This window comes from Astyanax mexicanus, chromosome 3, assembly GCF_023375975.1.
Source record: "Astyanax mexicanus isolate ESR-SI-001 chromosome 3, AstMex3_surface, whole genome shotgun sequence".
NCBI classification, from domain to species: Eukaryota; Metazoa; Chordata; class Actinopteri; order Characiformes; family Acestrorhamphidae; genus Astyanax; species Astyanax mexicanus.
Genome location: NC_064410.1, coordinates 43,730,876 through 43,753,829, shown reverse-complemented (window position 1 = coordinate 43,753,829; position 22,954 = coordinate 43,730,876). Strand labels below are relative to the sequence as shown.

General features: G+C 39.0%; 1 protein-coding gene across 1 annotated transcript; it reads left to right on the top strand.

Annotated features, from left to right (window-relative positions):
* The first annotated feature begins 13,720 nt into the window (after window positions 1-13,720).
* On the top strand, window positions 13,721-22,778 carry heyl (hes related family bHLH transcription factor with YRPW motif like). The gene is made up of 5 exons (XM_007249325.4): window positions 13,721-14,887; window positions 17,032-17,098; window positions 17,280-17,363; window positions 18,541-18,622; window positions 20,202-22,778. The coding sequence occupies exons 1-5, from the start codon at window positions 14,808-14,810 to the stop codon at window positions 20,882-20,884; spliced, it is 996 nt and encodes a 331-aa protein (XP_007249387.2). The 5' UTR covers window positions 13,721-14,807; the 3' UTR covers window positions 20,885-22,778.
* The last annotated feature ends 176 nt before the right edge of the window (window positions 22,779-22,954 follow it).

The window sequence follows — 22,954 nt, the reverse complement described above, 5'->3', positions numbered from 1 at the left end:
AGAAATTATCAAGTTTTTCACCTGTTATTAATGTTGAGCAGAGGCCTTTCAACCTGATCAGTGCTTAAATTCACATGTAAATCTAGTGAACTTTGTAGGATATTCATTAAGTGAGTTAGAACTAGTCAAAAGGTGTCTACATGTTATTGGTATTGATCAGGTGGCTTCAACCAGAATGTTCACAAAGTGGTATTCAGATTGACCTTTGAACCTTTGCAGAACAAGCTGAAATGTTTGACCAAACAAGTTTAAATTAACACAAAGGAGTGAATGTTCTGATATGACATGTAATTACGAAGTTATTATAAATCTAGTTCTGAATTAAATGGCGCTTCATCAAGCACCAACTAGCACAATGGTGCCTACTAGAGCATAGGATGGTGATGTGTAAGAAGGTCTAACACAATTGGAGACATTCTGTCACATTTAAAATGATCAAAAGTCTTTCACCTGTTATTAATGTTGAGAAGAGGCACAAAGGAGTGAATGTTCTGATATGACATGTAATGTCAAGTTATTCTTAATCTAGTTCTGTATTAAATGGCGCTTCATCAGAGTGATATTGTACAGAGGTCTTTAACATTGTGAGATTACAGCAAATACTGCAGAGTTACAGCAATTTAGGTTAGAAATTCCATGGACGCACAGATTGCTTGATGCCTGGAGAGTATTGAATGTGAAATTTTCACAAATGTTTTTAATGAACATTTACCTAGAGACTCTACAGTGTGCAGCAAGACTGAAATGGAGGTGATAGGCCAAATATCCAGAGAGTAGTTTCAATATAGCTATTTTCAAACAATTAGCAATTATGAATGAACAAAGCACTTTTTAAACATAGTTGTATTGAGAAATTTGTCAGAGCCACTGTACTAAATATGGCAAAAACAATTAGATGTCAAAATAGTACAGCATGATTGACATATACTCGTTTTTTTGGAACAGCGCCCCCCAGTGGGCGGATTGTTTCAGCACTTTGCAGGTCACTACAGTGTCTCCACCTGAACATAACTGCCAAATATCATCCAGATTGGGCAACATTCAGCCTGCCAAAATGTCTGCTGAATGCTGATTGGCTGATGGTGTTCAGCCATGTTGATTGATTAAGTTGCCCTTTGAACATCCTTTAGAGGCTGTATGATAGATTCTGCATGCAAAGTTTCAACTTGCTAGGTTGCACGGTTGCTGAGAAACAGTGCTCCAAATTTACCTCTTGAAGTGAATGGGGCATATATCCGGAAGGACTAATTTGCATATGGCGGCCATATTGTTTACATATTTCAACTTTTTCTTAATGAATATTGAAGCGCATGCTCTCACGAGTGTTTTGATACCAAACATGCCAGGATTGGTCAAAATTCCAAGGACTAGTTTGCAAAAGTAGGTTTTGCATATTATGCAAATTAGCACAAAATCTATATAGACGGAAGTGCATGGTCCAAATTGGAAAGTTGTTGGTATTGACCCAAGGAATCCATCAAAAAAAGAATTTTGAATGTAGGTCTTATGGTTTTTGAGTTATTGAGAAAATTGTGAAAAATGAATTTCCTTGTTTATAGCGCCACCACTTGACCAATCGGTGCCATTTTTGTTGTCCACCGAGATGCACTGATCCTACATCTACCTACCAAGTTCCATTTCTCTATGACTTACGGTTTAGGCTGCACAACTGTTTTTACAGGAGAAAAAGAATAATAATAATAATAATAAGAAAAATCTTAGCAAAAACAATAGGGTTCTACGCACCTTCGGTGCTTGAACCCTAATAATAAAAAGAAGAAGAAAAATCTTAGCAAAAACAATAGGGTTCTACGCACCTTCGGTGCTTGAACCCTAATAATTCCTATAATAGTTCTTTCCCTGGTTTAAATAAATTACTTTTGGCATCATTTTGGTTAAAAACCACATTGGTTCCAAAGGGAAAAAATATCTTCTGCATTAAAAACCTGACTGTGATAAGACAAGACAAATCAATCATAGTAAATATACCTTTGCTGGAAGCACAGGTGTAATTTGACCATACACAGTAGTGAACACACGCACACACACACACACACACTTAGTAACATACAGTGAGCACAAATGCCTGGAAGGGTGGGCAGCCATTACTGCTGTACTCAGGAAGCAGTGAGGGTTAAGGGCAGCTCACAAAGCGTGGGAATCGAACCCAGAAATTTCAAAAACTGCTGCTTTAATCATTTTGACACAGTGAAAGTAATCTAAGGAGGCCAAAATCTTTGCTTATTTCATAGTGTTTCAGTCCAACATGGGTACTTATACATATGAACAGGTGCATTGCTTAGGTATGTAAAGATCTGGGGCTCAGCCCAGTTAATTATAGGATTTTTTAAGCACCCCGTATAATATGTAGTGTTACTTTTTTAATCTATTTAAGTGATTGACAAACGAACAAAGTGATTCTATTCCCAGCATATTAAAATATGCTCGGGACTGTAGCCTTAAAAGCCCAGGCAATGCGGCGCCCCTGTTCCAAACCTTAGTCAATAAGTACTACAATACTTATCAATCAGAACTGCACAGAATTATTTTAAATTGGATTTATCACATTTGTCCCTTGTGGGAAAGTTCTGTTTTAATGCAAACTGTGAATATGCAACTGACAGCATCTTGTGGCTGATATAAGCAGGTGTCTTTCTTTTTTTCTTTATGCTCTTTTTCTCCAGTTCTAACATTGTAAGAATGGTTGCAGCTGAGAAATACATGCTTGTTTTGTAAATAATTACAAAAGCTTGATGCTCTCTCCTCACTATTGAAGGGGTGTACATGTATGCACTATATGCTTCCCCCATAGTGTCTCCAGGTACGTCCGTAGGCACTCCAGTGCATTGCAGTGGAAAGATCTGGAAATTGACCACTGGTATTTTGCGTTTATAATCATTGCTCTCCTGAGTACAGACATGCGGCCAGTGTGGTGTTTTGGTGTGCTTAAGCAGGGAGAAGAGCTGTACTTTCCCAGACGGGGACGCACACCACGGGCATATTTAGAGCCACAGAGAAACACTGATTAAAGAGGAAGACAATGGGGAGAGATTGCTCTGGAATGATGGCATTTGGATTTTCAGGGCCCCGGCTCTCAGGGGTATAGGAATGCTCCGTGAAACGTTTGAGTTATCCCAGAATCTCTGGAATTTATTTTGAGGCACCAGAGCAGACCGGAGCAGACCCTCTTCCATTGATCATAAGATTTGAAGCAGCGTCTCATTCGACTGTCTTTGTTGTGTGCATGTGTTTGTGCATGTGTCTGTGTGTGCGTGAGTGTGTGTGAATGCGTTATGTGCACATCTACTAAAACCCACCGCAGAGAGTCTAGAGGATTGGACAATGGGTTCAGAGGGGGAGGAGTAGGGGGTGGATGATATGATCACATCTTTTTGGGCTTAATAGAACAGGCGCCCCTCTTTGGCCTGAAGACGCCACTCTCTGCTGTGGTCGTGGGCAAGAAAGGGAAATCTCCTCTCTCTGTAATTACCACTTAATGTGCCTGTGCCTTCTGGAGACATTGACTCTTTTTTTTCCCCGCGTCCTTCTTTCTCTCAAAGATTTGACGGCTGCCAGAAATAAACACGTCAGGCTTTTTATTACTGCGTGTATAGAAGCAGAGGGAGAATAATAAATGCTGTCCTCGAGACCACACGCTTCCGGCGGCGCTGGATTAGTTCTGAGCATGGCTTTGCTGTCTACAACTCAAGTGGTACTTGCTGGCTCCACTCCATTCATCAATCTGTCCAAAACAGCCCTTTGTCATTGCATGTGACTTTAGATAGTACCCAGCACCTAAAAGTGACTGCTTAAAAAGTTTGGACGCAGCTGCTCAAGGGAAATGTTGCTCTATTTATTATTTTGTTCTTGATAATTTTGTGGATTTGACGTGTATACATTTAAAAGAGTAACTATATATCATATAACACATAAATTCCAATACTGCTATATTTCCATTGTTACAAAATCTAAATCTAATCTTTTATTCCCATCTGGAACGACCATGTATGCGTTTTTCTAAGACGTCCTCTGAGAAATTTACAGGCTGAATTATCTACTGTTTTTCGTGGTCCTCCGGTAATTTTAATCCCGTCCGGACACACATCTCTGAGGTTTGTCTCCTCGTGTTTAATAAATAGCTTTTTGTCCACTGTCTCACACCGTAATTACACTTTGGGCACTCATTTCCATGAAGATCCACGTAAACACAACAGTGGAAAGCTACTGAACGTGATGTCATGTGACCGAGAAATCCAAAAAACTCACTTGTCCTCCTGGTTTTCAATTGCAATCCGGATGCAAGAGTTTTCTCACTGAGTAGAAGTGTGAAATATTTTTCAGAGACGTCCCCCTGAGAAACTAATCCCATCTGGATAGGGCTTTGTATATTCCTTTTCTACAACGCATAATATCATTAAACCATTTAAAGAATCAGTAAGAACTTTTAGTGCGTAAAGCTAAACCCCTGTGATCTCCGATCCCTAAGACACACTGCATCAAGTACTGTGATTTAACAACAATATTTAAAAGAACCACATGGACAGAGGATCACTTAGGGAAAGCTCCACAATATGAAGTTACATTAAAGAATAGAACTTAAAACTTTACTGTGCAAAACAGAAGCCTTAAGCCATATGTTGACCATGTCCAGAAGCGGAGTCGACTCCTTTGGGCTCAGGGGCAACTGGAATTTACCATTACTCAGTGGAAATGGTGTCCCAGAATTTATTCTTATTTTATACTGATTTTAAGTATGTATGTGGAAGCATGTAAATAACTCACAGTGGCAGGTAGACTGTCTAAAGTACGGCCTTCACACAGTGGGGTTAGATGCAACACAAAGTTCAGACAAGGTTCGAATGAAAAAGTTCTCCTTAACTGTTCTGTTTGGAAGTTTTTATCCATAGATCCATCAGAAATGTGCAATTTATGGGATTTAAAATATAATTCACTTTTATTGTGTAGTTCACTTTTTATTGTGCAAGTCATGGCCAAAATTAAATGACACACAGAATAAAAGTCTAATCATATTTATTTGGATGCGGATGTTTTTATGTATTTAAGTTTGGAAACTCATGTGGCTTAAATCTGTGGAACCATATTGAATTACTGTTCTTTATCACTTCTTTTTTCTATTGCCATTTTAGCAACTATTGCCATTAGCCCCTCCGGTTAACCCCATCTATTTCTCAGTCACTTTGGGTACTGCTGAATTGTTCATGAGCATACAGTAGGTTTTGGGAGCAAAGCTTATAATATAATATTTTAATGTTAAATTCTTAATAGTCTCTATCTTTTTGCCTTGATGCTGCTTAACACACTCACTTGACACTTGACAATTAATTGAGTAATTTAGTAATACTTGAGTATCAAAATCTAACCAATAATAAATCCTTTCATTATTTTTAAAAAGGATATTTGAGAATACATTAACATACCACATGTATGTTACTTGTCTGTTCATATGGACAATCCTAGCCAGACGCTGCTGGACATGATCATTTCCACCCACTACACCAACCACTGTGAGTCATAATGCTTCTATGGGGTACATAGATGACACTATGGATTGACAAATGTTAAATACCTACACAGCTTCAGAAATGTAATGTCCCTACAAACATATTGCTTTGCCAGTGTTTAGCCACACTCACAGCATACACTGGTGTGGGTGTTTCTAAGTTTCTAAGCTGTCCTCTGATGTAACACCTGAGCATTGCACATACTGATGTCCCATGACTTTTGTCATGTCAGTATATCACTTTGACAGGCATGTTTTTTTTTTACTGTAATTCATTTGAAACATCTTCTGCAAGAATAATCAAACCGATTATTGACTAAAAAATGTACAATTTTTTTTAACCATTTTTCATCACAAAAATAATTACAAATTATGATTTGGACGAAAACAAGCATCAAATCTGGTGTGTCCAAACTTTTGATTGGTACTGCATGTCAAGTCTTGCACTATGGTCTGATCTGAGAGGCTGGTTTAGTGTTTGTGAAACTGCATTGGGGCAGAGTGTGTCCTCCTGCCTGCATGGTTCTGTTTGTGTCTGTGTGGTTTGGATGGGTACGTGTCCGTGCCAGAGGCCGTGAGTCTGGAGCGCTCTGAGAGTGTGTGAGAGTGTGTGAGTGTGTGTGACTGTGGCGTGCTGGCGTTTGGCCTCCTGCTGCTGCTACCTATGGGCCGGCAGACGGTGCACTAAGCTGGGCTGTAATGACAGGGCTGGCTGGATGTAATTAAGTTCAAACATAGCAGCGTGGTGGACAGAGCTGCAGGCCTGCAGCCCTCACTATCATGCAGCCTGACCACACACTGACAGCTCTCTAACACCCGCCAAACACTGAGGCTGAGCCCGAGCCTGCTTCTCACCTCTCCCTCAGCACACACACACACACACACACTGCCCAGACCACTGTGCAAAAGGACAGAGTCAATGGTTTTACTCCTAACAAAACATTTCGGCTGCAGATACTAGTGCATCTCAAAAATCTTAGAATATCATTGAAAAGTTACTTTATTTCTGTAATTCAGTTCAAAATTTAAAACTCACATATTATATAGATGTATTACACACAGAGTGATCTATTTTAAGCGTTTATTTTTTTTATTGTTAGAAAATATTACAGCACCTCACACTTCCCTATGCTGACAACTTTTATGAAGATGCAGATTTTATTTTCCAGCAGGATTTGGCACACTGCCAAAAGTACCAATTGGCCTTAAATAATATAAACATTTTATAAGAGACTGATTTTTGGGTTTTCATTGTTTTTTTGAGATGCACTAGTACATATGTATAATACACGTTATACTTCTTCCAATATGTACATTATATGTCCAAATGTTTGTGGACGCCACTTCTAATTTTTGCATTTGGTTACTTGAATTTACACCCAATGCTGACACAGATTTGCAAATGCACACACACAGTTTCTTCAGAGAAGTTTTGGTAAAATAATTGCTCTCAAATTCTCAAAGTAATACTCTAAAAAAGAGTATATAAGTTTATAGTGTACGTCCACCCTGTTAGCAGCAGCCTTTTAAAGTTAACGCAGCTACTTCAGATGAAAATAGAAAGGAGGCTAAAAGCTAATGCTAACTAATGGACATTCACCACACAGTAATGCTCAGGAATAATCACATAAATGATTATAATTCTTGTTAAAGTGTAAAAATGATCCAAAACTCACTTTTTGCAAGCTTTTGAGTATAGACTGCCCCTATAAACACCCTATAAAAGCTCTAGGATAATTCATTCGGATGCTCCCTTATTGTGACATCACATCAAGGAAAAAAAACCTTCTTAACTTTCAATAAAAATCCATTTAAAAAGAGTTTATATTTTAGGTCATTTTAGAGAATATCTATTTGTCCATTCATCAAGAAATTTTGACACATGTAGTATGTAGTAGACTTAGTGTATGTTGTAAACTACAAAATGTAAAAAAGTGTAGATACTCGTTTTTCATTGATATACATGTGTTTTTACAATAAAAATATGATGTTCTACAAGTATTTCAGCCTCCCTCTGTATCTTTCTGCAGCCACAATCACTGCATCATCAGTTAATCTCTAACAGACTGGCAGCAGACTCTCTGTTGCGTCACAGGACTGATCGAGCAGCAGAATCACCAGTCTTCCTCTCTCACTCCACTTTCCTCCACTCCTCCTGCACACCCAGCATAATCCTGCTCTATGAGCTCTAAAATTAACTTCTCTTCGGATTGCTCCGACACCTTTTATAAATCCTTCCAGTTTATTTACGCTCTCCTAAACGTCCCTCAGAAGGAAGTGTCACAGCAATCTGTCTTTGATAAAACCTCAGTGAAGAGTGCTGAATGTGGAGGAGCTTACAGGTCCTGATTTCTGAGGCATGGGTTGGCATGTGGTTATCTACAAACTCAAACACATACATTCCCTTGTGAGACTGTGGCATCAGATCGAATGAAAAACTTTAAATAACTTAAACAAAATATATATACAGCTCTGGACACCACTTTAGTTTCTGAATCAGTTTCTCTGATTTTGCTATTTATAGGTAAATGTTTGAGTAAAATGAACATTATTGTTTAATAATATAAACTACAGACAATATTTCTCCCAAATTCCAAAATAAAATTTTTGTCATTTAGAGCATTTATTTGCAGAAAATGAGAAATGGCTGAAAAAGATGCAGAGCTTTTTAATCACAGTTTTCATGCATATTGGCATGTTTTATTCCACCAGTCTTACACACTGCTTTTGGATAACTTTATGCCACTCCTGGTGCAAAAATTCAAACAGTTCAGTTTGGTTTGATGGCTTGAGTTCATCCATCTTCCTCCTGATTATATTCCAGAGGTTTTTAATTTGGTAAAATGAAAGCTGCTGTATATACTAATATTATAATATAATTTTAAATTCAATGCATTTGTTAAAATGCGTCTTATTTTATTGCAGAAGTCAATATATGTTATGTTTTCTCTAATACAACAATACAGGTCACATTGTCACATTTTCTGTTTTAAAATGTTCCACACATTCTCTATTGGGGACAGGTCAGGAGTGTAGGCAGACCAGTCCAGAACCCCAACTCACTTTTTCTCCACAGTCATGCCATTTACATTGTCTTATTGAAAAAGACATGAGCATCCCTGCAAAGGCCTGAATGATAGAATCATTTAAGAATATTATGCACTGTAAAGGGAGACGTGCAAATCTATTTTACTCCTTTTAATATTGTTTTTAAACATTTTCATATGCCTTTGTTGACAGACTTAGAGATCTTCTGCCCAGCTTTGCTCCTCAGTGACAGTGAGTTTTTTTAAGAAGCTACTGCTTTTGTATAAAGTCAGGATTACAGTAACCTACTAACATCACCTGTTTGAAAACAGGTGCATCATTAATTAAGTTTTCTTTTGCCTCATTACCAGTCCTAAATTTGAACTGTCCTAACCTTTTTGGAAAATGTTGCAGGCCTGAAATACAGGAATGGATGTATGTTAACAAATGAAATTAAGTTTACCAGACAAAGCTTGACATCTTGGGATCATACTGTCTGCAATTAAAATAAAATCAAAGTAAATGTAAGAAACACTGTGTTTTTCATTTTCTGTACTGTCTCATTTTGTCCATTTAAGATAATAGAATTATTGAAAACATGAGATTTTTTTTTAAAACACTTGTTTTATACAATCCATTACAGTTTCGGATATTAGAAAGTGGACACAAGATTGGACAATCTGCCCTTTTACCTGCTATTATTCCTCCAGCAACACAGAACCAGATATGATTATAACCGCTTAACAGTGAAAAAGCAGCGATGCCACCAGCACTCGCTCCTTTAATTCAGCTAAAGAGAAGCAGTGGCTGTAAATGCTGGACAGCAACATTTAGAGCAGTCCTTGCCAAACTGGTGCTGTTGCTTTGGCTGAGTGGAAGAAAGGAATTCTCCTCCGTGTGTCCGGCTCATAAAAGCCATCGAGGAGCGTGTGATGTGGTCGAGGGCTTCAGTCAGAATGAACTGATTACCGTGGAGCTGCAAACGCTGTGAGTCATGGCACAGAGTGACATTCTTTAGACTCTTAAAAATAGAAACAGTTCTCTTTCTCTCTTTTTTTTGGATTTGTTTTTCTCACTCGATGTCTGTGGGGCATCCTCCCTTGGTTTTGAGCCTCGAATCATAACCAGATCTCTTTTTCCACTTTCTCTCTCTCTTCCTTTCCTTCTGTTGTTGGAGCTTGTTTAATCTTGAGGAGAAAATTGGCTTAGCGTGGGAACGGCGCAATTCTTTTGGGGATAGGTTTTGTTGTTTTAGAGTTGCTTTTTTGTTTTTTTGCCGTTTTTTTTTTTAAAGCGAGAAAAAAGCGAGGCGTCTTGTGCCAAAACCTCATAAACTGAGATAAAAAAGAGAGAGACGGAGGGAAGGAGACCGCAACACCACGACAAAGATAGGGCCTGTCTACTACTAAAGAGCTTTACAAATGACAATCTTCGAGAGGGGAAAAAAGACAGACGGAGAGAGGACGACAGCGTTTCGGGGGAGAGAGAAAAAAGGGGGGAATGAAATGCGGATGAGATCGGGGGGATTGGGGGGTGGACAAAGGGGAGGAAACATTCCCCCGGCCACATTAAAGACATAAAAAAGAAAACAAACAGAAAACATGTCTGACATGAAGACGCTGGTTTCTGTGGTGACAGACAATGGCTGCTTGTGGCCTGGTGAGGCCTAACGGGCCCGTCTCGTCCTCGGCACCAGCCAGAGTTACCGCAGTCAGGCCCTCTATCGGGGGCTTTGCACTGTGGGAACGGGGCTTGAAAGGGACCTCACCAGGGGCCACAAAGGGCCCTTTCTGCTGCTCCTCATTGGCTTTTACCCTCCGTATTTATCCTGAGGGAGCCGGATGAGGCAGGCAGGGCCCAGTGGGTAAACAGCACCACGACCATTCTCTCAAACTGTCAGAGACAGCCAGCCTCTCTCACACCACTCTCCACACTGTCTCCACACTGTCACATGCAGCACGTCTGTATGTGTGTGTGTGTGTGTGTGTGTGTGTGTGTGCGTGTGTGGATTGGTCAGGATGCTTTTGCTCTGTTTTGCAGATAACTATATTTGTCTCTCATAAATTATGTTGTACAAATTAGCCTCCTCTTAGCCTAGCCTTTTTCTCTAAAACCTTCTCTGGAGTAAAATAACAAAGCTGATTAATACATACTGGATAACTGAATGGACTAGAATCCGCTGAAATGTTTACAGCATTCTTGACATGGAGCAAACACATATTACTGGGTGGGGTCTTTAAAGTCACATTTTAGTACCTTTATTTAGCAAGTAACTTGGTCCATATTCGGCTGTAATACATCTTATAAGTTTCATTGACTCCTAGTGTACAATTAAACCCTAACATGAGACACACACAACTGGGATATAAGAACCAACTTTATACATTTATAATGTATATTTTTTTATTTATACTTTATAATATACCCCATAATGCCTTAGGGATAAGATAAATGCTTACATGATAGAAGATACAAACAATGCTTTAATCAAAAAATTTATTATTTATAATCAGAGAACTATTTTTATACATTAACCTCTTCAATTCCAGGTTTATTATTCAGGTACAAAACTTATTATTCAGTAACAACTAAAAAAGTATACAAAAGGAGTCAGATTGTAGAAGGGGTTTACAATTCGGCACAACACCTGGAAAGGCAACTCACTGAACTCGGATTAAATGTTAACACTAAATTTGTTTGCGGCTTTTAATGTGAAAGCGCAGTAAAAGGCAACAAATCTCATTTTGTTTAGATGAAGAGATAATCTTTTAAAATAAGTGCTCTAGATCATGGATCATGCTTTATGTTTAAGTAATTTCCACTTTAATTTGTTTGACACAGCTTAACTTATTTTTAAGTGAGTGTGTCAGATTAAAAAGAAATCAACTCAAAGTCTGCCACTAGCACAAGAGAAATTCAGACATGCACAGGCTGTAATAATGAATGCACTGTGGGTATAAATACAGTTATACATGCAGTAAATACAGTTTTCTTGGTTGCATTATGATCACTTGCAAAACTGCAGCCTATAATGGCATTTGGCTCAGTGTGCGTGAGCACATGCATGTGCATAAAGGAGAGAGAAGGCCGGAGTGTGAGCGAGCATGTGCACATATGCTTTTGTGTGTGTGTGAGACTCGTAAAAATATGAGCTTGTTAATTTCAATTGTGGAGGCGGCCTTGTTGTGGTGAGGAGGGAGGGCACAGCGAAAGCACTGAAGTGGCCGAGCAAAAACGCCAAAAATCTCTCTGAATCCCCCCTCGCTCCCTCGCTCTGTGCCAGCGTTCTGTTTGTTCTCTTCTGCCCTCTGTTTTTTTCCCCTTCCAAACTGATTTTTATAAATGATGTTATTTATTTGTTGGCCTAATTATAGTCCTATTCTTTTCTTGTTCATTTTTCAGTCTTTTCTCTCTTTATTTGTCCCCCCAAAGAGGAAGTGTGCCACAAAGCAGATCAAAAAGGTGCAGAAAAGAAGGACGAGTAGGAAGAATGAGAGGAAAAGAGGCGAAAGAGCCTGAGAGAGTCTTGTGAAAGAAAAATATTCAGAATGAAGGAGAGGAAATAAAGCTTTGAAGTGGAGAGATGATAAAAATAACAACAGAGACACATGAAGGCCCGACTTCATAGATTACTCTTTTCTCTCCGCTTGCTTTCTTCTTGTTTTTCAGGCGGAGGGTTAGAAATAAGATCCAGACCTGAAGGAAAGAGGGATTGGTAATGAAAGGAGATGGAGTTGGGGGATGGAGGGAAAAGGGGGATCTCTTACACTCATCTTGACTCACACACCACACCATAAGCCTCTGGCGACGGCCGAACGCCACGCTTCCGCTTTATTACTAATGACATCCACCACCTCTTTCTCACAGCACTGAACGAACTGCAGGAGCCAAAGGAAGTGTGGGTCTTTACACAGCTAATACCCAGCTAACAGCAGCGGCAGACACACATACTTTCACAGGCGCGCACACACACGTGCCTGTGTGCATACATAGAACAAGTAATGTACAGAAAAGGAATATGGCTACAAATTCACAGAACTGTGCCTTTAGACTGTGCCTGTCCCAAACAGAGATGAATCCTGAGACTGAGACTATGGGAAACTGTCCCCATATTGACAACACTATTGAAAAAGCATTGTAAAAAGAGTTTACCATGCTTTTGTTGGAGTAACTGTCTTTACAGTACTTTACTGTAGTTTTTTTTTTTTTACATTTTTGAGCATTGCTGTGAGGATTTGATTGTGTTCAGTGGCAAAAATATTAGTGAGATCATGATATTGGATGTTCTCCACTCTACTTCATTTCCAACTTTCCAACCATTCCCAAAAGTAATAAATGGAGCTCAAACTTTCCAGAGAACACAGTTCCAATGCTCCACAGCACAATCCTACAGTTCTACAGTTTTTTACTGCAACCCTCAGAATAACATGCTTTTAAATTCTTTTTTGTATTTAAAATGATTTTGGAAAAAAAAAACTTTTTGAAGAGGTTTTTTTAATAAAAAAAAACTTTGATGGATATTTAAAACTCTCTTTGTCTACAAGTACTCTCTGATGTGTCTTTTTGTACAAATTCAGTACCTCAGCCTAAATCTAACAATAAATAGTAAACCACAAAGTACAGACAGACAAACAGACAGACAGACAGATAGAAATATAGGTAAACTAAGGAAGTTTAGTTTAGTTTAGATGACCTGCGACACAGAGGTACTGAAAAGGCTTCCTCCTGCATTGGTGCCAGAAGTAGTTTCATGTCATTCAAACATTTAAATCCCACTACAACAAGTGACAAGTGCCCAAAGCTCCAGTGGCAGCAAGTGTGAATGAAGTGTGTGTACAAGGAACAGAGATAACCCTCTTTGTCCAGAACTACTCGAAAGATGTGAGTGAAAGCAGAGTGTTGGTATAATGTTGCCACATTGCTGGCTTTTAAAATACAATGTAAAAAACTAGCTCTAATATATTGTGCAAGATCCCCTAACTCAACTTGCTATAAAGGCAGAGAAACTGAACTGTTATTTCTTTAAACAAATACAAAACATTAAATATAACTTTTTATTCTACATGCATTTTGCAGGTCTAATTCTGGTAACCACTTTATGTAATAGCTTAGTTTGGAGTAGATTTTGGGCATTAAACTCTTAAGATTGGTTCTGGGTTCTGTCACTAATATAGGCTGTACAGAAATGTTATAAAATAATCACATGTCTCCTGTGTGTGAGACAGAGAGAGAGAGAGAGAGAGAGAGACAGAGAAAGTGTGTGAGAGCATTATATCAACATTATCTATGCTCTCATTTGCTGATTCCTCTTTTGACCCACATTTCTCTTTGTTCATACAACAGGTCATGAGCACAGCATCCATATCAGAGTAGCTTAAAGCGCTCTTTCTCTCTCTCTCTCTCTCTTTCTCTCTCTCTCTCTCTCTCTCACACACACACGAACACAGTGTTGTAAAAATGCTGTTTTCTTCTTCTTCTTATTATTATTATTGTTTATTGAACGAGTAAAAGGGACTAATTTTAGAGATAATAGAGATAAGTAAGTGAAAAAAGAGTGAGAGAGAATAAAACGCAGAAAAGGACAGACAGACAGAAAAACAAATTATGAGGCAGAAGACATAATAGATCCAGTATTAATTAGAAAGTATTAATATGTCAGAAAGGCAGAGGGGGACAAATGATTAGGGGATGGAAAGAGAGTAAGAGAGACAGAAATGTGAGAAAAAAGAATAAAAAAAGTAAAAGATGAAGAGAAAAAGTAAAAGTGTAAGAGGAAAAGGAGTGACAAGAGGAGCACAAGACAGACTCTGAATGTGAATGTGTGTGTGTGTGTGAGAGAGAGAGAGAGAGAGAGAGAGAGAAGTGCCACTGTACAAAAGGGATGAAGAGAATGTGACTTGGCAAGTGGCAGAGCGCTGGGGGTCCAGTGAAGAGAGAGACAGAGAGACCAGACTGAGAGAGCGCGAGAGCACTAATAAAGATCCCCTAAACTTAGAACTTTTATTGTGGTGAGAGAGAGAGAGAAAGACAGAGAGAGAGAGAGAGAAAGAGACACGGAGAGAGAGAGAGAGAGAGAGAGAGAGAGGCGTGCTGGCACCAGAGGCTGTCTGTTTTACACTCAGTTGTTTGTGGAGGGCAGAAGATTGGTGAGTCCACCATCATCAACTTTAAGTTCCAAAACGTTCTACCCTCATCTACCGGTTCTTCTTCTGTCCATCCTGAGAGAAGAGAAGAGGAGTGGCACTTAAAGAGAAGAGAAATGAAGAGACCCCACGATTACAGCTCTCCAGACTCGGACACGGATGAGCTGATCGATGTTGGACAGGAGGACAGTTACTGGTGAGGACTGAGCTCACACACACCAAGGCCTTCACCACTGACCCACACACTGTCCTGCTGAGGGCACTGTCCAACACAGGGGACCACCGAGTACCACTGATACATGATGTGGAAGACAGGATATGTATAAATTTGCATGCGGAGCATTGCTTCAAGGTTGTAACTAACTGCAGCATTGGGGACAGTTATGGTCTGTCAGCTTTCTGAAGGCTTGTGGTCCTCCGTGGGGGTTATGTGCTGTAATCCAGAATGTGGCTTGGTCTTGGTCTTGAAAGTTGTTTTTGTGAGACTGGTCTGTTTCCGCACTTTAGATTCAGTGACTTAATTTCATTAATTTATATTTTATATATAATCTTTTGTTTGTAGTGTATCATCACAGTCACATTTTTTTTTGTCATTTTTCACTTTTTGACATAATGTACAGCTGTCAGTTGTCCTTTGCACTGTGCCTAAATTGTATGATGAATGGACCAAAAGAAATGCTTAGACTGAAGACTTTTTTTACGTTGACTTCCACTGAATTTTTTTTTTTTTCACCTGTAAACTTTTTGGATTTACAAGGTTTTGCATGACAGTAAGAAGTAAGAGTATACACTTATAGAAGCAAAGTAGCAGCCTACCCAGACTTGCAGAGGACGCTGAAACACACACCATGCAATACTGCAGAGCTGAGTTTTAAGATAGACATAAATAGTTATTCCCACTCAACATTTCTTAGCCATCATTTCCTAATGCATGTAGATATGTGTGGTAGTAGTAATTTAAGGTATCATGGTTTTTTATCACAATTTAAACTAAGGGTATTACTAAGTCTAGACTATAGGTGTACCATCAGGAATCAGAACTAGCTTTGAGTCATTTAGAAGTTCCTCCAGTGGAGAGCCACAGTCAAACAGGGTGCCATACAAATGATTTCATATTAAAGTTGGCCATTTCCTCACACTATTTGTATTATAAACGCAGAGACACTTTAATTTATCCCTCATGTTGTTTCCTCATTTCCCTTAATAAAAAAGCTGTGTCAAAGCTTTGTACAGAAATTAAGAGCAGATTGAAGTGTAAAAGTTTCTCAATATTTTCTCTTTGAACTCTTTACAGAACTCTGTAAGAAATGTGTCTCGAGTTCTGGACTTCCATTCTGGCCTTTACACTTGTGAGTCCTTTGAAGTCCAACACTTACTACTTATCACTTATGGCAAGGCAATATGAATTATTAGAGTTTGAGCAAGGCCTGATAGTGTGTGCTAGATGGAAGAGACATTCCATTTTCATTTCAAGTTGCGTGAACATTTAGCACTGGACAGTGCAGTGAGTGGTAATGATTGTGACTGGCAGTGTTTGGCTAGAATTGTCCATATGAACAGGCAGAAATCACATTCATATTCATATATGCAAGATGTCCTATGAGCATATCACACAGGTCAATGCTGCATTATTTAGCTGCAATAGACAATGTGAAAAATTCAATGGATATGATATTAGTTACTTATAATTATTCTATATACTATATTTACTGCTTGTAGCATGCTAATTTAGTTGGAGGACCAAACCTTGTGACAACAAATAACAAAGAGATTAGACAAGATGATTAGACCAATCTTTTCGCTTGCCTTTACTGTAAATGGTATTATGAGTAAATGGCTTCACATGAATAAGTCACCAAGATCACAAAGCCAAACACACAGTGTAATGTTCCTGGAAGTGGTTCTTAGGGCCCAAGCAAACCATCCATGCTGATCCATGCTGAGGAAGGATCACCGAGAGGATTGAGGAGGAACCCAAAAACTCACGCAAACCCGGCTCTAGCATGCCCTACAGATATGTAATCATCGTGTCTTCTTAGCTTAAAAAAAACTGCTTTGGTAAGATGCACGAAGCGTGGCATGTCAGCCAAGTGAAACTAATGTCCTGAAACGCGTTAAACCAAAATAATCCAGCTCTCTCTCGCTGCCAGGCGCTCCTGTGTCTAGCTGTTCTCAAAGTCAAATTAGATTGAGTTTGATGATGTGCAACTGTGTTTCTGCCTTGTATTAAGCACAATAATGACAACAATATGCAATGACATCAAAGCTTTGATCTGTCCCGCTCTCTCTCTTTTTCTCTCTCTTCCTCTCTCTGTGTCTCTCGTTCTCTCTCTGTCGCAGTCCTGTCACTGGTTCCATGTCTCCAGGCAGTACATCACAGATCCTTGCCCGGAAAAAGAGAAGAGGGGTGAGTTTACCTTTTCTCTAAATCTTTATATTGCAGTTTTTGTTTTTTAGAAAACAACTGTGTTGCAGTTTCCTTTTCTCTGGCTCTATATAGTCCATAGAGACAAATAAAGAAAGCAAAAGCCCTTTTAAGATGTTTCTTTGTAAACTCAACACTCAGCAGTGATCTCTGAATGCTTTAGATCATCGAGAAGAGGCGCAGAGACAGGATTAACCACAGTCTGTCCGAGCTGAGGAGACTTGTTCCCAGTGCCTTTGAGAAACAGGTAGGACTGCTATTTTACAATGAATATGCACTGATGTTTTACGTATCATTGGGCAGGAATTAGTATCATGTACCACTAATATGCTATGTGCTGTACTATGAAAGCTAAAAAACCGACTGCACTGACCTGCGAAATGTGCTTATGGGGCTCAAGCATCAAATGTAAATGTGATTTCTGCCAGTAACACTTGTCTGTTCATAAGGACAATTAAATTTTTGCCAGATGCTGCTAGTAATAATCCTTACCACCTACTGTGCTGTCCACTGTGGGTGGTAATACCTTCTATAGCATTATGCCAGTACATAAATGATGATGTGGTTTAAGGAATGTTAAATGCCCGTACAGCTTCAGAAACTAAATGTCCCATCCATCTGGCCCCATTTGAACTTGCTTTAACCCTCCTGTTATTATCATTTGCCAGGAACATCAATGGCATCATATTGACCCGGTGCATGTTTAATTAACCAAAAGATGTCTGAAACCAAAAAAATCTAGCAGTAAATAAATATTTAATTAATAACTCCATTGCTAACTATTCTATCAATTTTGAGTGCTATGGTGTTCCTTACCTCTAACAAGTAATGGTTCAATTAGGATTGAAAAAAATACATGTTCAATTTTTTTAAATGTTTCTCTACTCTAATATTTTAAAAGACCAACATATAAAACACAATAGTTTTATACAACATTGAAACATAACATTGCAATTTTGTATTAGTTTTTGTTTTTGCAGGGTGTGGTTGCAAATATGTCACATAAACCATTTTCTTATTATATGTTAAATACTCTAATTAAGGCAAGCAGACGAAGTTCCTGTCAACTATTTTTTCTAGATCTTTAAAATGAGGCAATTTGACCCGTAACATAACAGGAGGGTTATGGCATGCAAGTGAACGATAAATGCAGTACATTTTCTAAAATTGCAAAACATCATCAGTTATTAGTTGCTGTCAAATTTATGTATACTTACAAATTTATGTATACTGTCATATTTATGTATTTGGAAAAATAATTCTCAGCCCATTATGTTAACATGATCTCAAGATTTGTTCATAAATTTACATACATTAATTTGTTTGTTTGTTGATTGGACAGCAATGATATATAACATTTGATAGTAGCCAGTCATATGTCTCAAATCCAGATAAGTAAATGCATCTACTCCACTTTTCCTCAGGGTTCATCTAAACTGGAGAAGGCTGAGATTCTACAAATGACGGTGGATCATCTCAAACTGCTGCACGCCATGGGAGGGAAAGGTAAGCAGACATGATAAGTAAGACTAAATGCAATTTGAAGTTCATTTGTACCTGTATATAAATAAGCCTAGGCTTTTAATTCCTTATAATAAATCATTTAATAAATAATAAAAAAACAGCTGCCTTTTAAAATGATATAGAATTTCAGGATATTTTAACCAATAAATAACTGATCTACTGTATTTTACCATTTATATTGGCGCAGTACTTCAGGTGAGAACGAGGGGTGTTGCTGGCGGAATATGAAATAAAATAGCGCGTGCATCGCGTGGGGGGACAAAAACTTTACAGTGTGTCCCAATTTAGGGGCTGCATCCTTCAGAGGCTGTATTCGAAGACAGATTGCGTCACAGCTGCGCAGTAATACACCGCCTCTGTGGGTCGCATCCTTCAGAGTATGCTGCCTGTGAATTGGGACACACCCCGACACGAGCTGACTCTGGAAAGGAAATATGCACGTGAGGCGCAATATTTTGACGGCACCCCCGATGAAGCCAGACGGCACCCCGGTTGAGAAACACTGGTCTAGAAGATGATTTAATAAAAACAGTTGTTTCTCCAAGACCACCTGTTTGATACATACAGCTAGTTTTATTCACTCTTCTGCTCCCACTTAATTAACACTAATTAGTCTTTAGTTCTGCTTCAGGGTAGACTGAGAGCCTTGAACTGTGGGTTGTCAGACAAATGTGATCATAAGTATATTAGGCCCATGGCTTGAAAGATTAGAGATAAGCCTAATCACCTTTTATTTAAGAAGTGTTTTTAATAATACAGCATTTTTAGCTTCTTAATTTTTTCAAACAGCTCTAAATATGTAATATTGCATTCCACTTTAGCATCATATAGACATTTTTACTATTTCTATTTGTTTTTTTGTATTCAGGGACTTGTTCCTTTGGCATCCTTTTGCTTACGTTAAAGGGTGAATCTTTTATTTATATATCAGTCAGCAAGCACCTCTTTTCGAATTGCTGCTGATGTAGCATTGCCGAGTAGCATCACAGCGCACTCGGAGGAAAGCGCAGCGACTCAGTTCTGATACATCAGCTCACAGATGCCTCGTGCTGAGCGACATCACCCTTTGAAGTGATGTGAGAAGAGAGCGTCATCTACCCACCCAGAGATAGCAAGGCCAGTTGTGCTTTCTCAGGGCTCCAGTAGCTGATGGCAAGCTCAATGAACAGGATTCAAGCCATCGATCTCCCGAGCATAGTGGCAGAGTTTAGCCCGCTGAACATCTGAACCTTCAAGGGTGTTTTTTTTTTATGTTAATCAAAGTATATGGCTTGAGCTCACTTATATTGGGAGCCAGATGGATGGGACATTTCTTTTCTGAAGTTGTGCAGGCCCCAGTGTCACATGTGTACCGGGAATTCATAATAGAAAACATTTTGATTTAAAGTGGACAGTGCAGTGGGTAGCAATGATTATGACTGGCAGCATATGGCTAGAATTGTCCTTATAAAAAGACAAGTGACTATGGATCCACATTTGTTTTCAGAATGCAAGTGTCCCATAAGATTTGGCATGTACACTGTGAGTAGCTTTTAACAATGTGACAATGTCTTTCTTTCAGGTTACTTTGATGCCCGTGCACTAGCGGTGGACTACAGGACGCTGGGTTTTCGTGAATGCGTGGGAGAGGTAGTGAGGTACCTCAGTTCTCTGGAGGGGGTGGAGTCTGCAGATCCCATCGGGGCACGCCTGGTTTCCCACCTAAGCCACTGTGCCAGCGAACTAGACCCTGTACACCAGAGCCCATCTACCCTACCCTTCACCCCCTGGCCCTGGGGCTCCTTCCCTCAACTCGGCGGCCCCTCCAGCCCACCAATCACGTCAGCCCCCTTCACTTCTGACGGCCGCCGTGACCTAACCCCTCACGCTGCCCTCCTGGCTTACCCTTCACCAGCCCTGCGTGTGGCTCCTCTGGGCAGCCAGGGGGCGCTCCTCAGTCCTGCCATATCTTTAGTGCGCAGGTTACCGTCAATCACATCCCGTCCTCACAGACTGCCAGAGCCACCTAGAGAGGGGCCCACTGTCACCTCACCTCTACACTCTGCCCCACCTGCTCCTCCTAGCTCCTCCTCTTCCTCACCCTCTTCTATTTCCTCCTCCTCTCCCTCTTCTTCCTCTGCTGGCCATCCTCACATTTCCTTCAGACCCTTTGCTGCTCTGGGGCCTCCGGCTCCGGGGCTCAGGGGCATGAGTGTATCCAGTAAGACAGCACAGGCCTGGGGGACAGAGATCGGGGCATTCTGATTCAATTAAAGCAACAGACTGTTAAAAAGCACAGAAAAACTGCTTGCCAATCAGAACATTGTGTTCACAACTGACCTGAACATGCTCCACCCATAAAGACATTCTTCATAGTAGCTGTAGTGAGTTTGAGCAAGTTTTACAGTACACCAGCAAAAATCTCATTCATGTATGCCCTATTGCAGGGTTTTGGGTTCAATACTCATGTCTGATAATGTGCCACAGTGAGGCCCTCTAGCAAAGTTCTTAACCCTATGTGCTCCAGAGGGCTTTCTAAGCAGGTATATGTGAAAAGAAGGTTGAACTTTACACATGTATAAATATAAGAAAAAGCACATTATACATATTTATGATCAAGATACCCTAATGCTAAATATCAGATGATAATAATCCAGTCTTTGTTTTCTCATAAATGATACACCTACACAATTTTTGTGAAAATATGCTGTCAGTCATTACAGGTATAAAATCACTTAGCATGTATATAATGTTATATTCAAGAAATATAAATATTTTGTTTTTCATGGCCATTTAAAAAATCCAAAATTACTTTATTTCTGACCTCCTTGATCATCTGGGTACCAGTTTGTTTGGAATGCTACCATAAAATTAGCCATCCAAGGTGGCGTGATTTTTTTTATATGTGAATCATGGCTTATTATCCTTATAAGAACATATTTCTTTTGGGGTTTTTTTATGGAGTGATTATGTGATACATGCCATAACTCTCAGTCAGTCAGTCACATTTCATGTTCCTATCTGCAGCAAAGAGAGTTTCCTTAAAACAATATATTATACTGTACATATCAGAAGTCTCACTTTGCAGAACTTTAAGCTGCTTTAAACATGCCTTATTTCTGCAGGTTCTTAATAATGTCTTTTCATGGTTCTTACTCAGCAAAAAAACAAACAACTTAAAATAGAGAATAACTAGTTCATCAAAAATAATTGACTGCATTGTGACATATACTACACAGTGTTTCATGGTATCCTATAAATCCCCACAGGGATAACAGATTAGTTAAATAGTTGCATCCAATTTAAATGCTATGCATCCATAATTAATACAAGTCATGCTATGAGCACACACCACATACACACATATCTTTCTGGACAAGCTAAGAGATACAGAACTGTCCTCTGAAGTGAATGAAGCATGAGGACTAAAGCAGTAAATTGATATTACAGGATTTTACACAAATATGTCTTAGTGTTCAGTTTGTGCAACTCTACCAAAGATTCTGACAGATATGCTGTTCTTCCTATTACAAGGCATCATATCATATAATCATTTTGAAGCTGGTAAGACATAAATCTCTACATTTGTTGTTTAATGGGAACTTTGGATGCGTTTTGTAAAGATGCCAAACAGAATTACCAAACACCATTATTTGTGACTGAAGCATAGAGTTCGGTTGATATCCCTTTAAGTGATATTCATAACAAAATGCAATGCACATCAGAATATGAACATTTTCTTTGGACACATGGCTTTCTGAATTGTTATACAGACATGAAAAATACAGAATATGTTTTTGATTTATTTCAAAACCCAAATTGTAAGCAGGAACATGAGAACAATACAAGGATGAATAAATGCACATTGTAATTGTGTACAGTTGCTGAAAAATGAAATTAAAATGAAGGAACTGTGTTTACTTTTGAAGACAAAACCAGATTCAGTGATTATCTGCTTATCATAATCAAACTTTGTCTCAGAGATGGCTTTGTAAGAATAGACTGGTGAAATATTACTGTTTTAGCACATTATTGTAACACGACTGAAACTTGACTGTTTTTTGTTTATTTCTTTACTGGTTTTCAATATACGATTATTTGGACTCTCATATATGTAATCCATTCAACATGGAAGCGACATAAAAACAAAAAGTGCCTATTTTCAGTCTGCTGTGTGTTACTGTAGCTTTTTATACTGTTTTTTGTGTCAATCAGCTCTTTACCATTAGATGGCAGCGAAATGAATTATCTTTCACAGCCTTCAAGCACCACTTCTCTATATCAAGCAGACTCAGGGTGCTTTCATACCTGCCTCGTTTGGTTGCGGACTTTTCA

What these genes read in the sequence shown, in the direction of transcription:
- heyl (XM_007249325.4), top strand. Translation starts at nt 14,808, where the DNA reads ATGAAGAGACCCCACGATTACAGCTCTCCAGACTCGGACACGGATGAG. An exon ending in CCCGGAAAAAGAGAAGAGGG is followed by an intron (nt 17,099 to 17,279) that starts GTGAGTTTACCT and finishes TGAATGCTTTAG; the next exon opens with ATCATCGAGAAGAGGCGCAG. An exon ending in CCAGTGCCTTTGAGAAACAG is followed by an intron (nt 17,364 to 18,540) that starts GTAGGACTGCTA and finishes ACTTTTCCTCAG; the next exon opens with GGTTCATCTAAACTGGAGAA.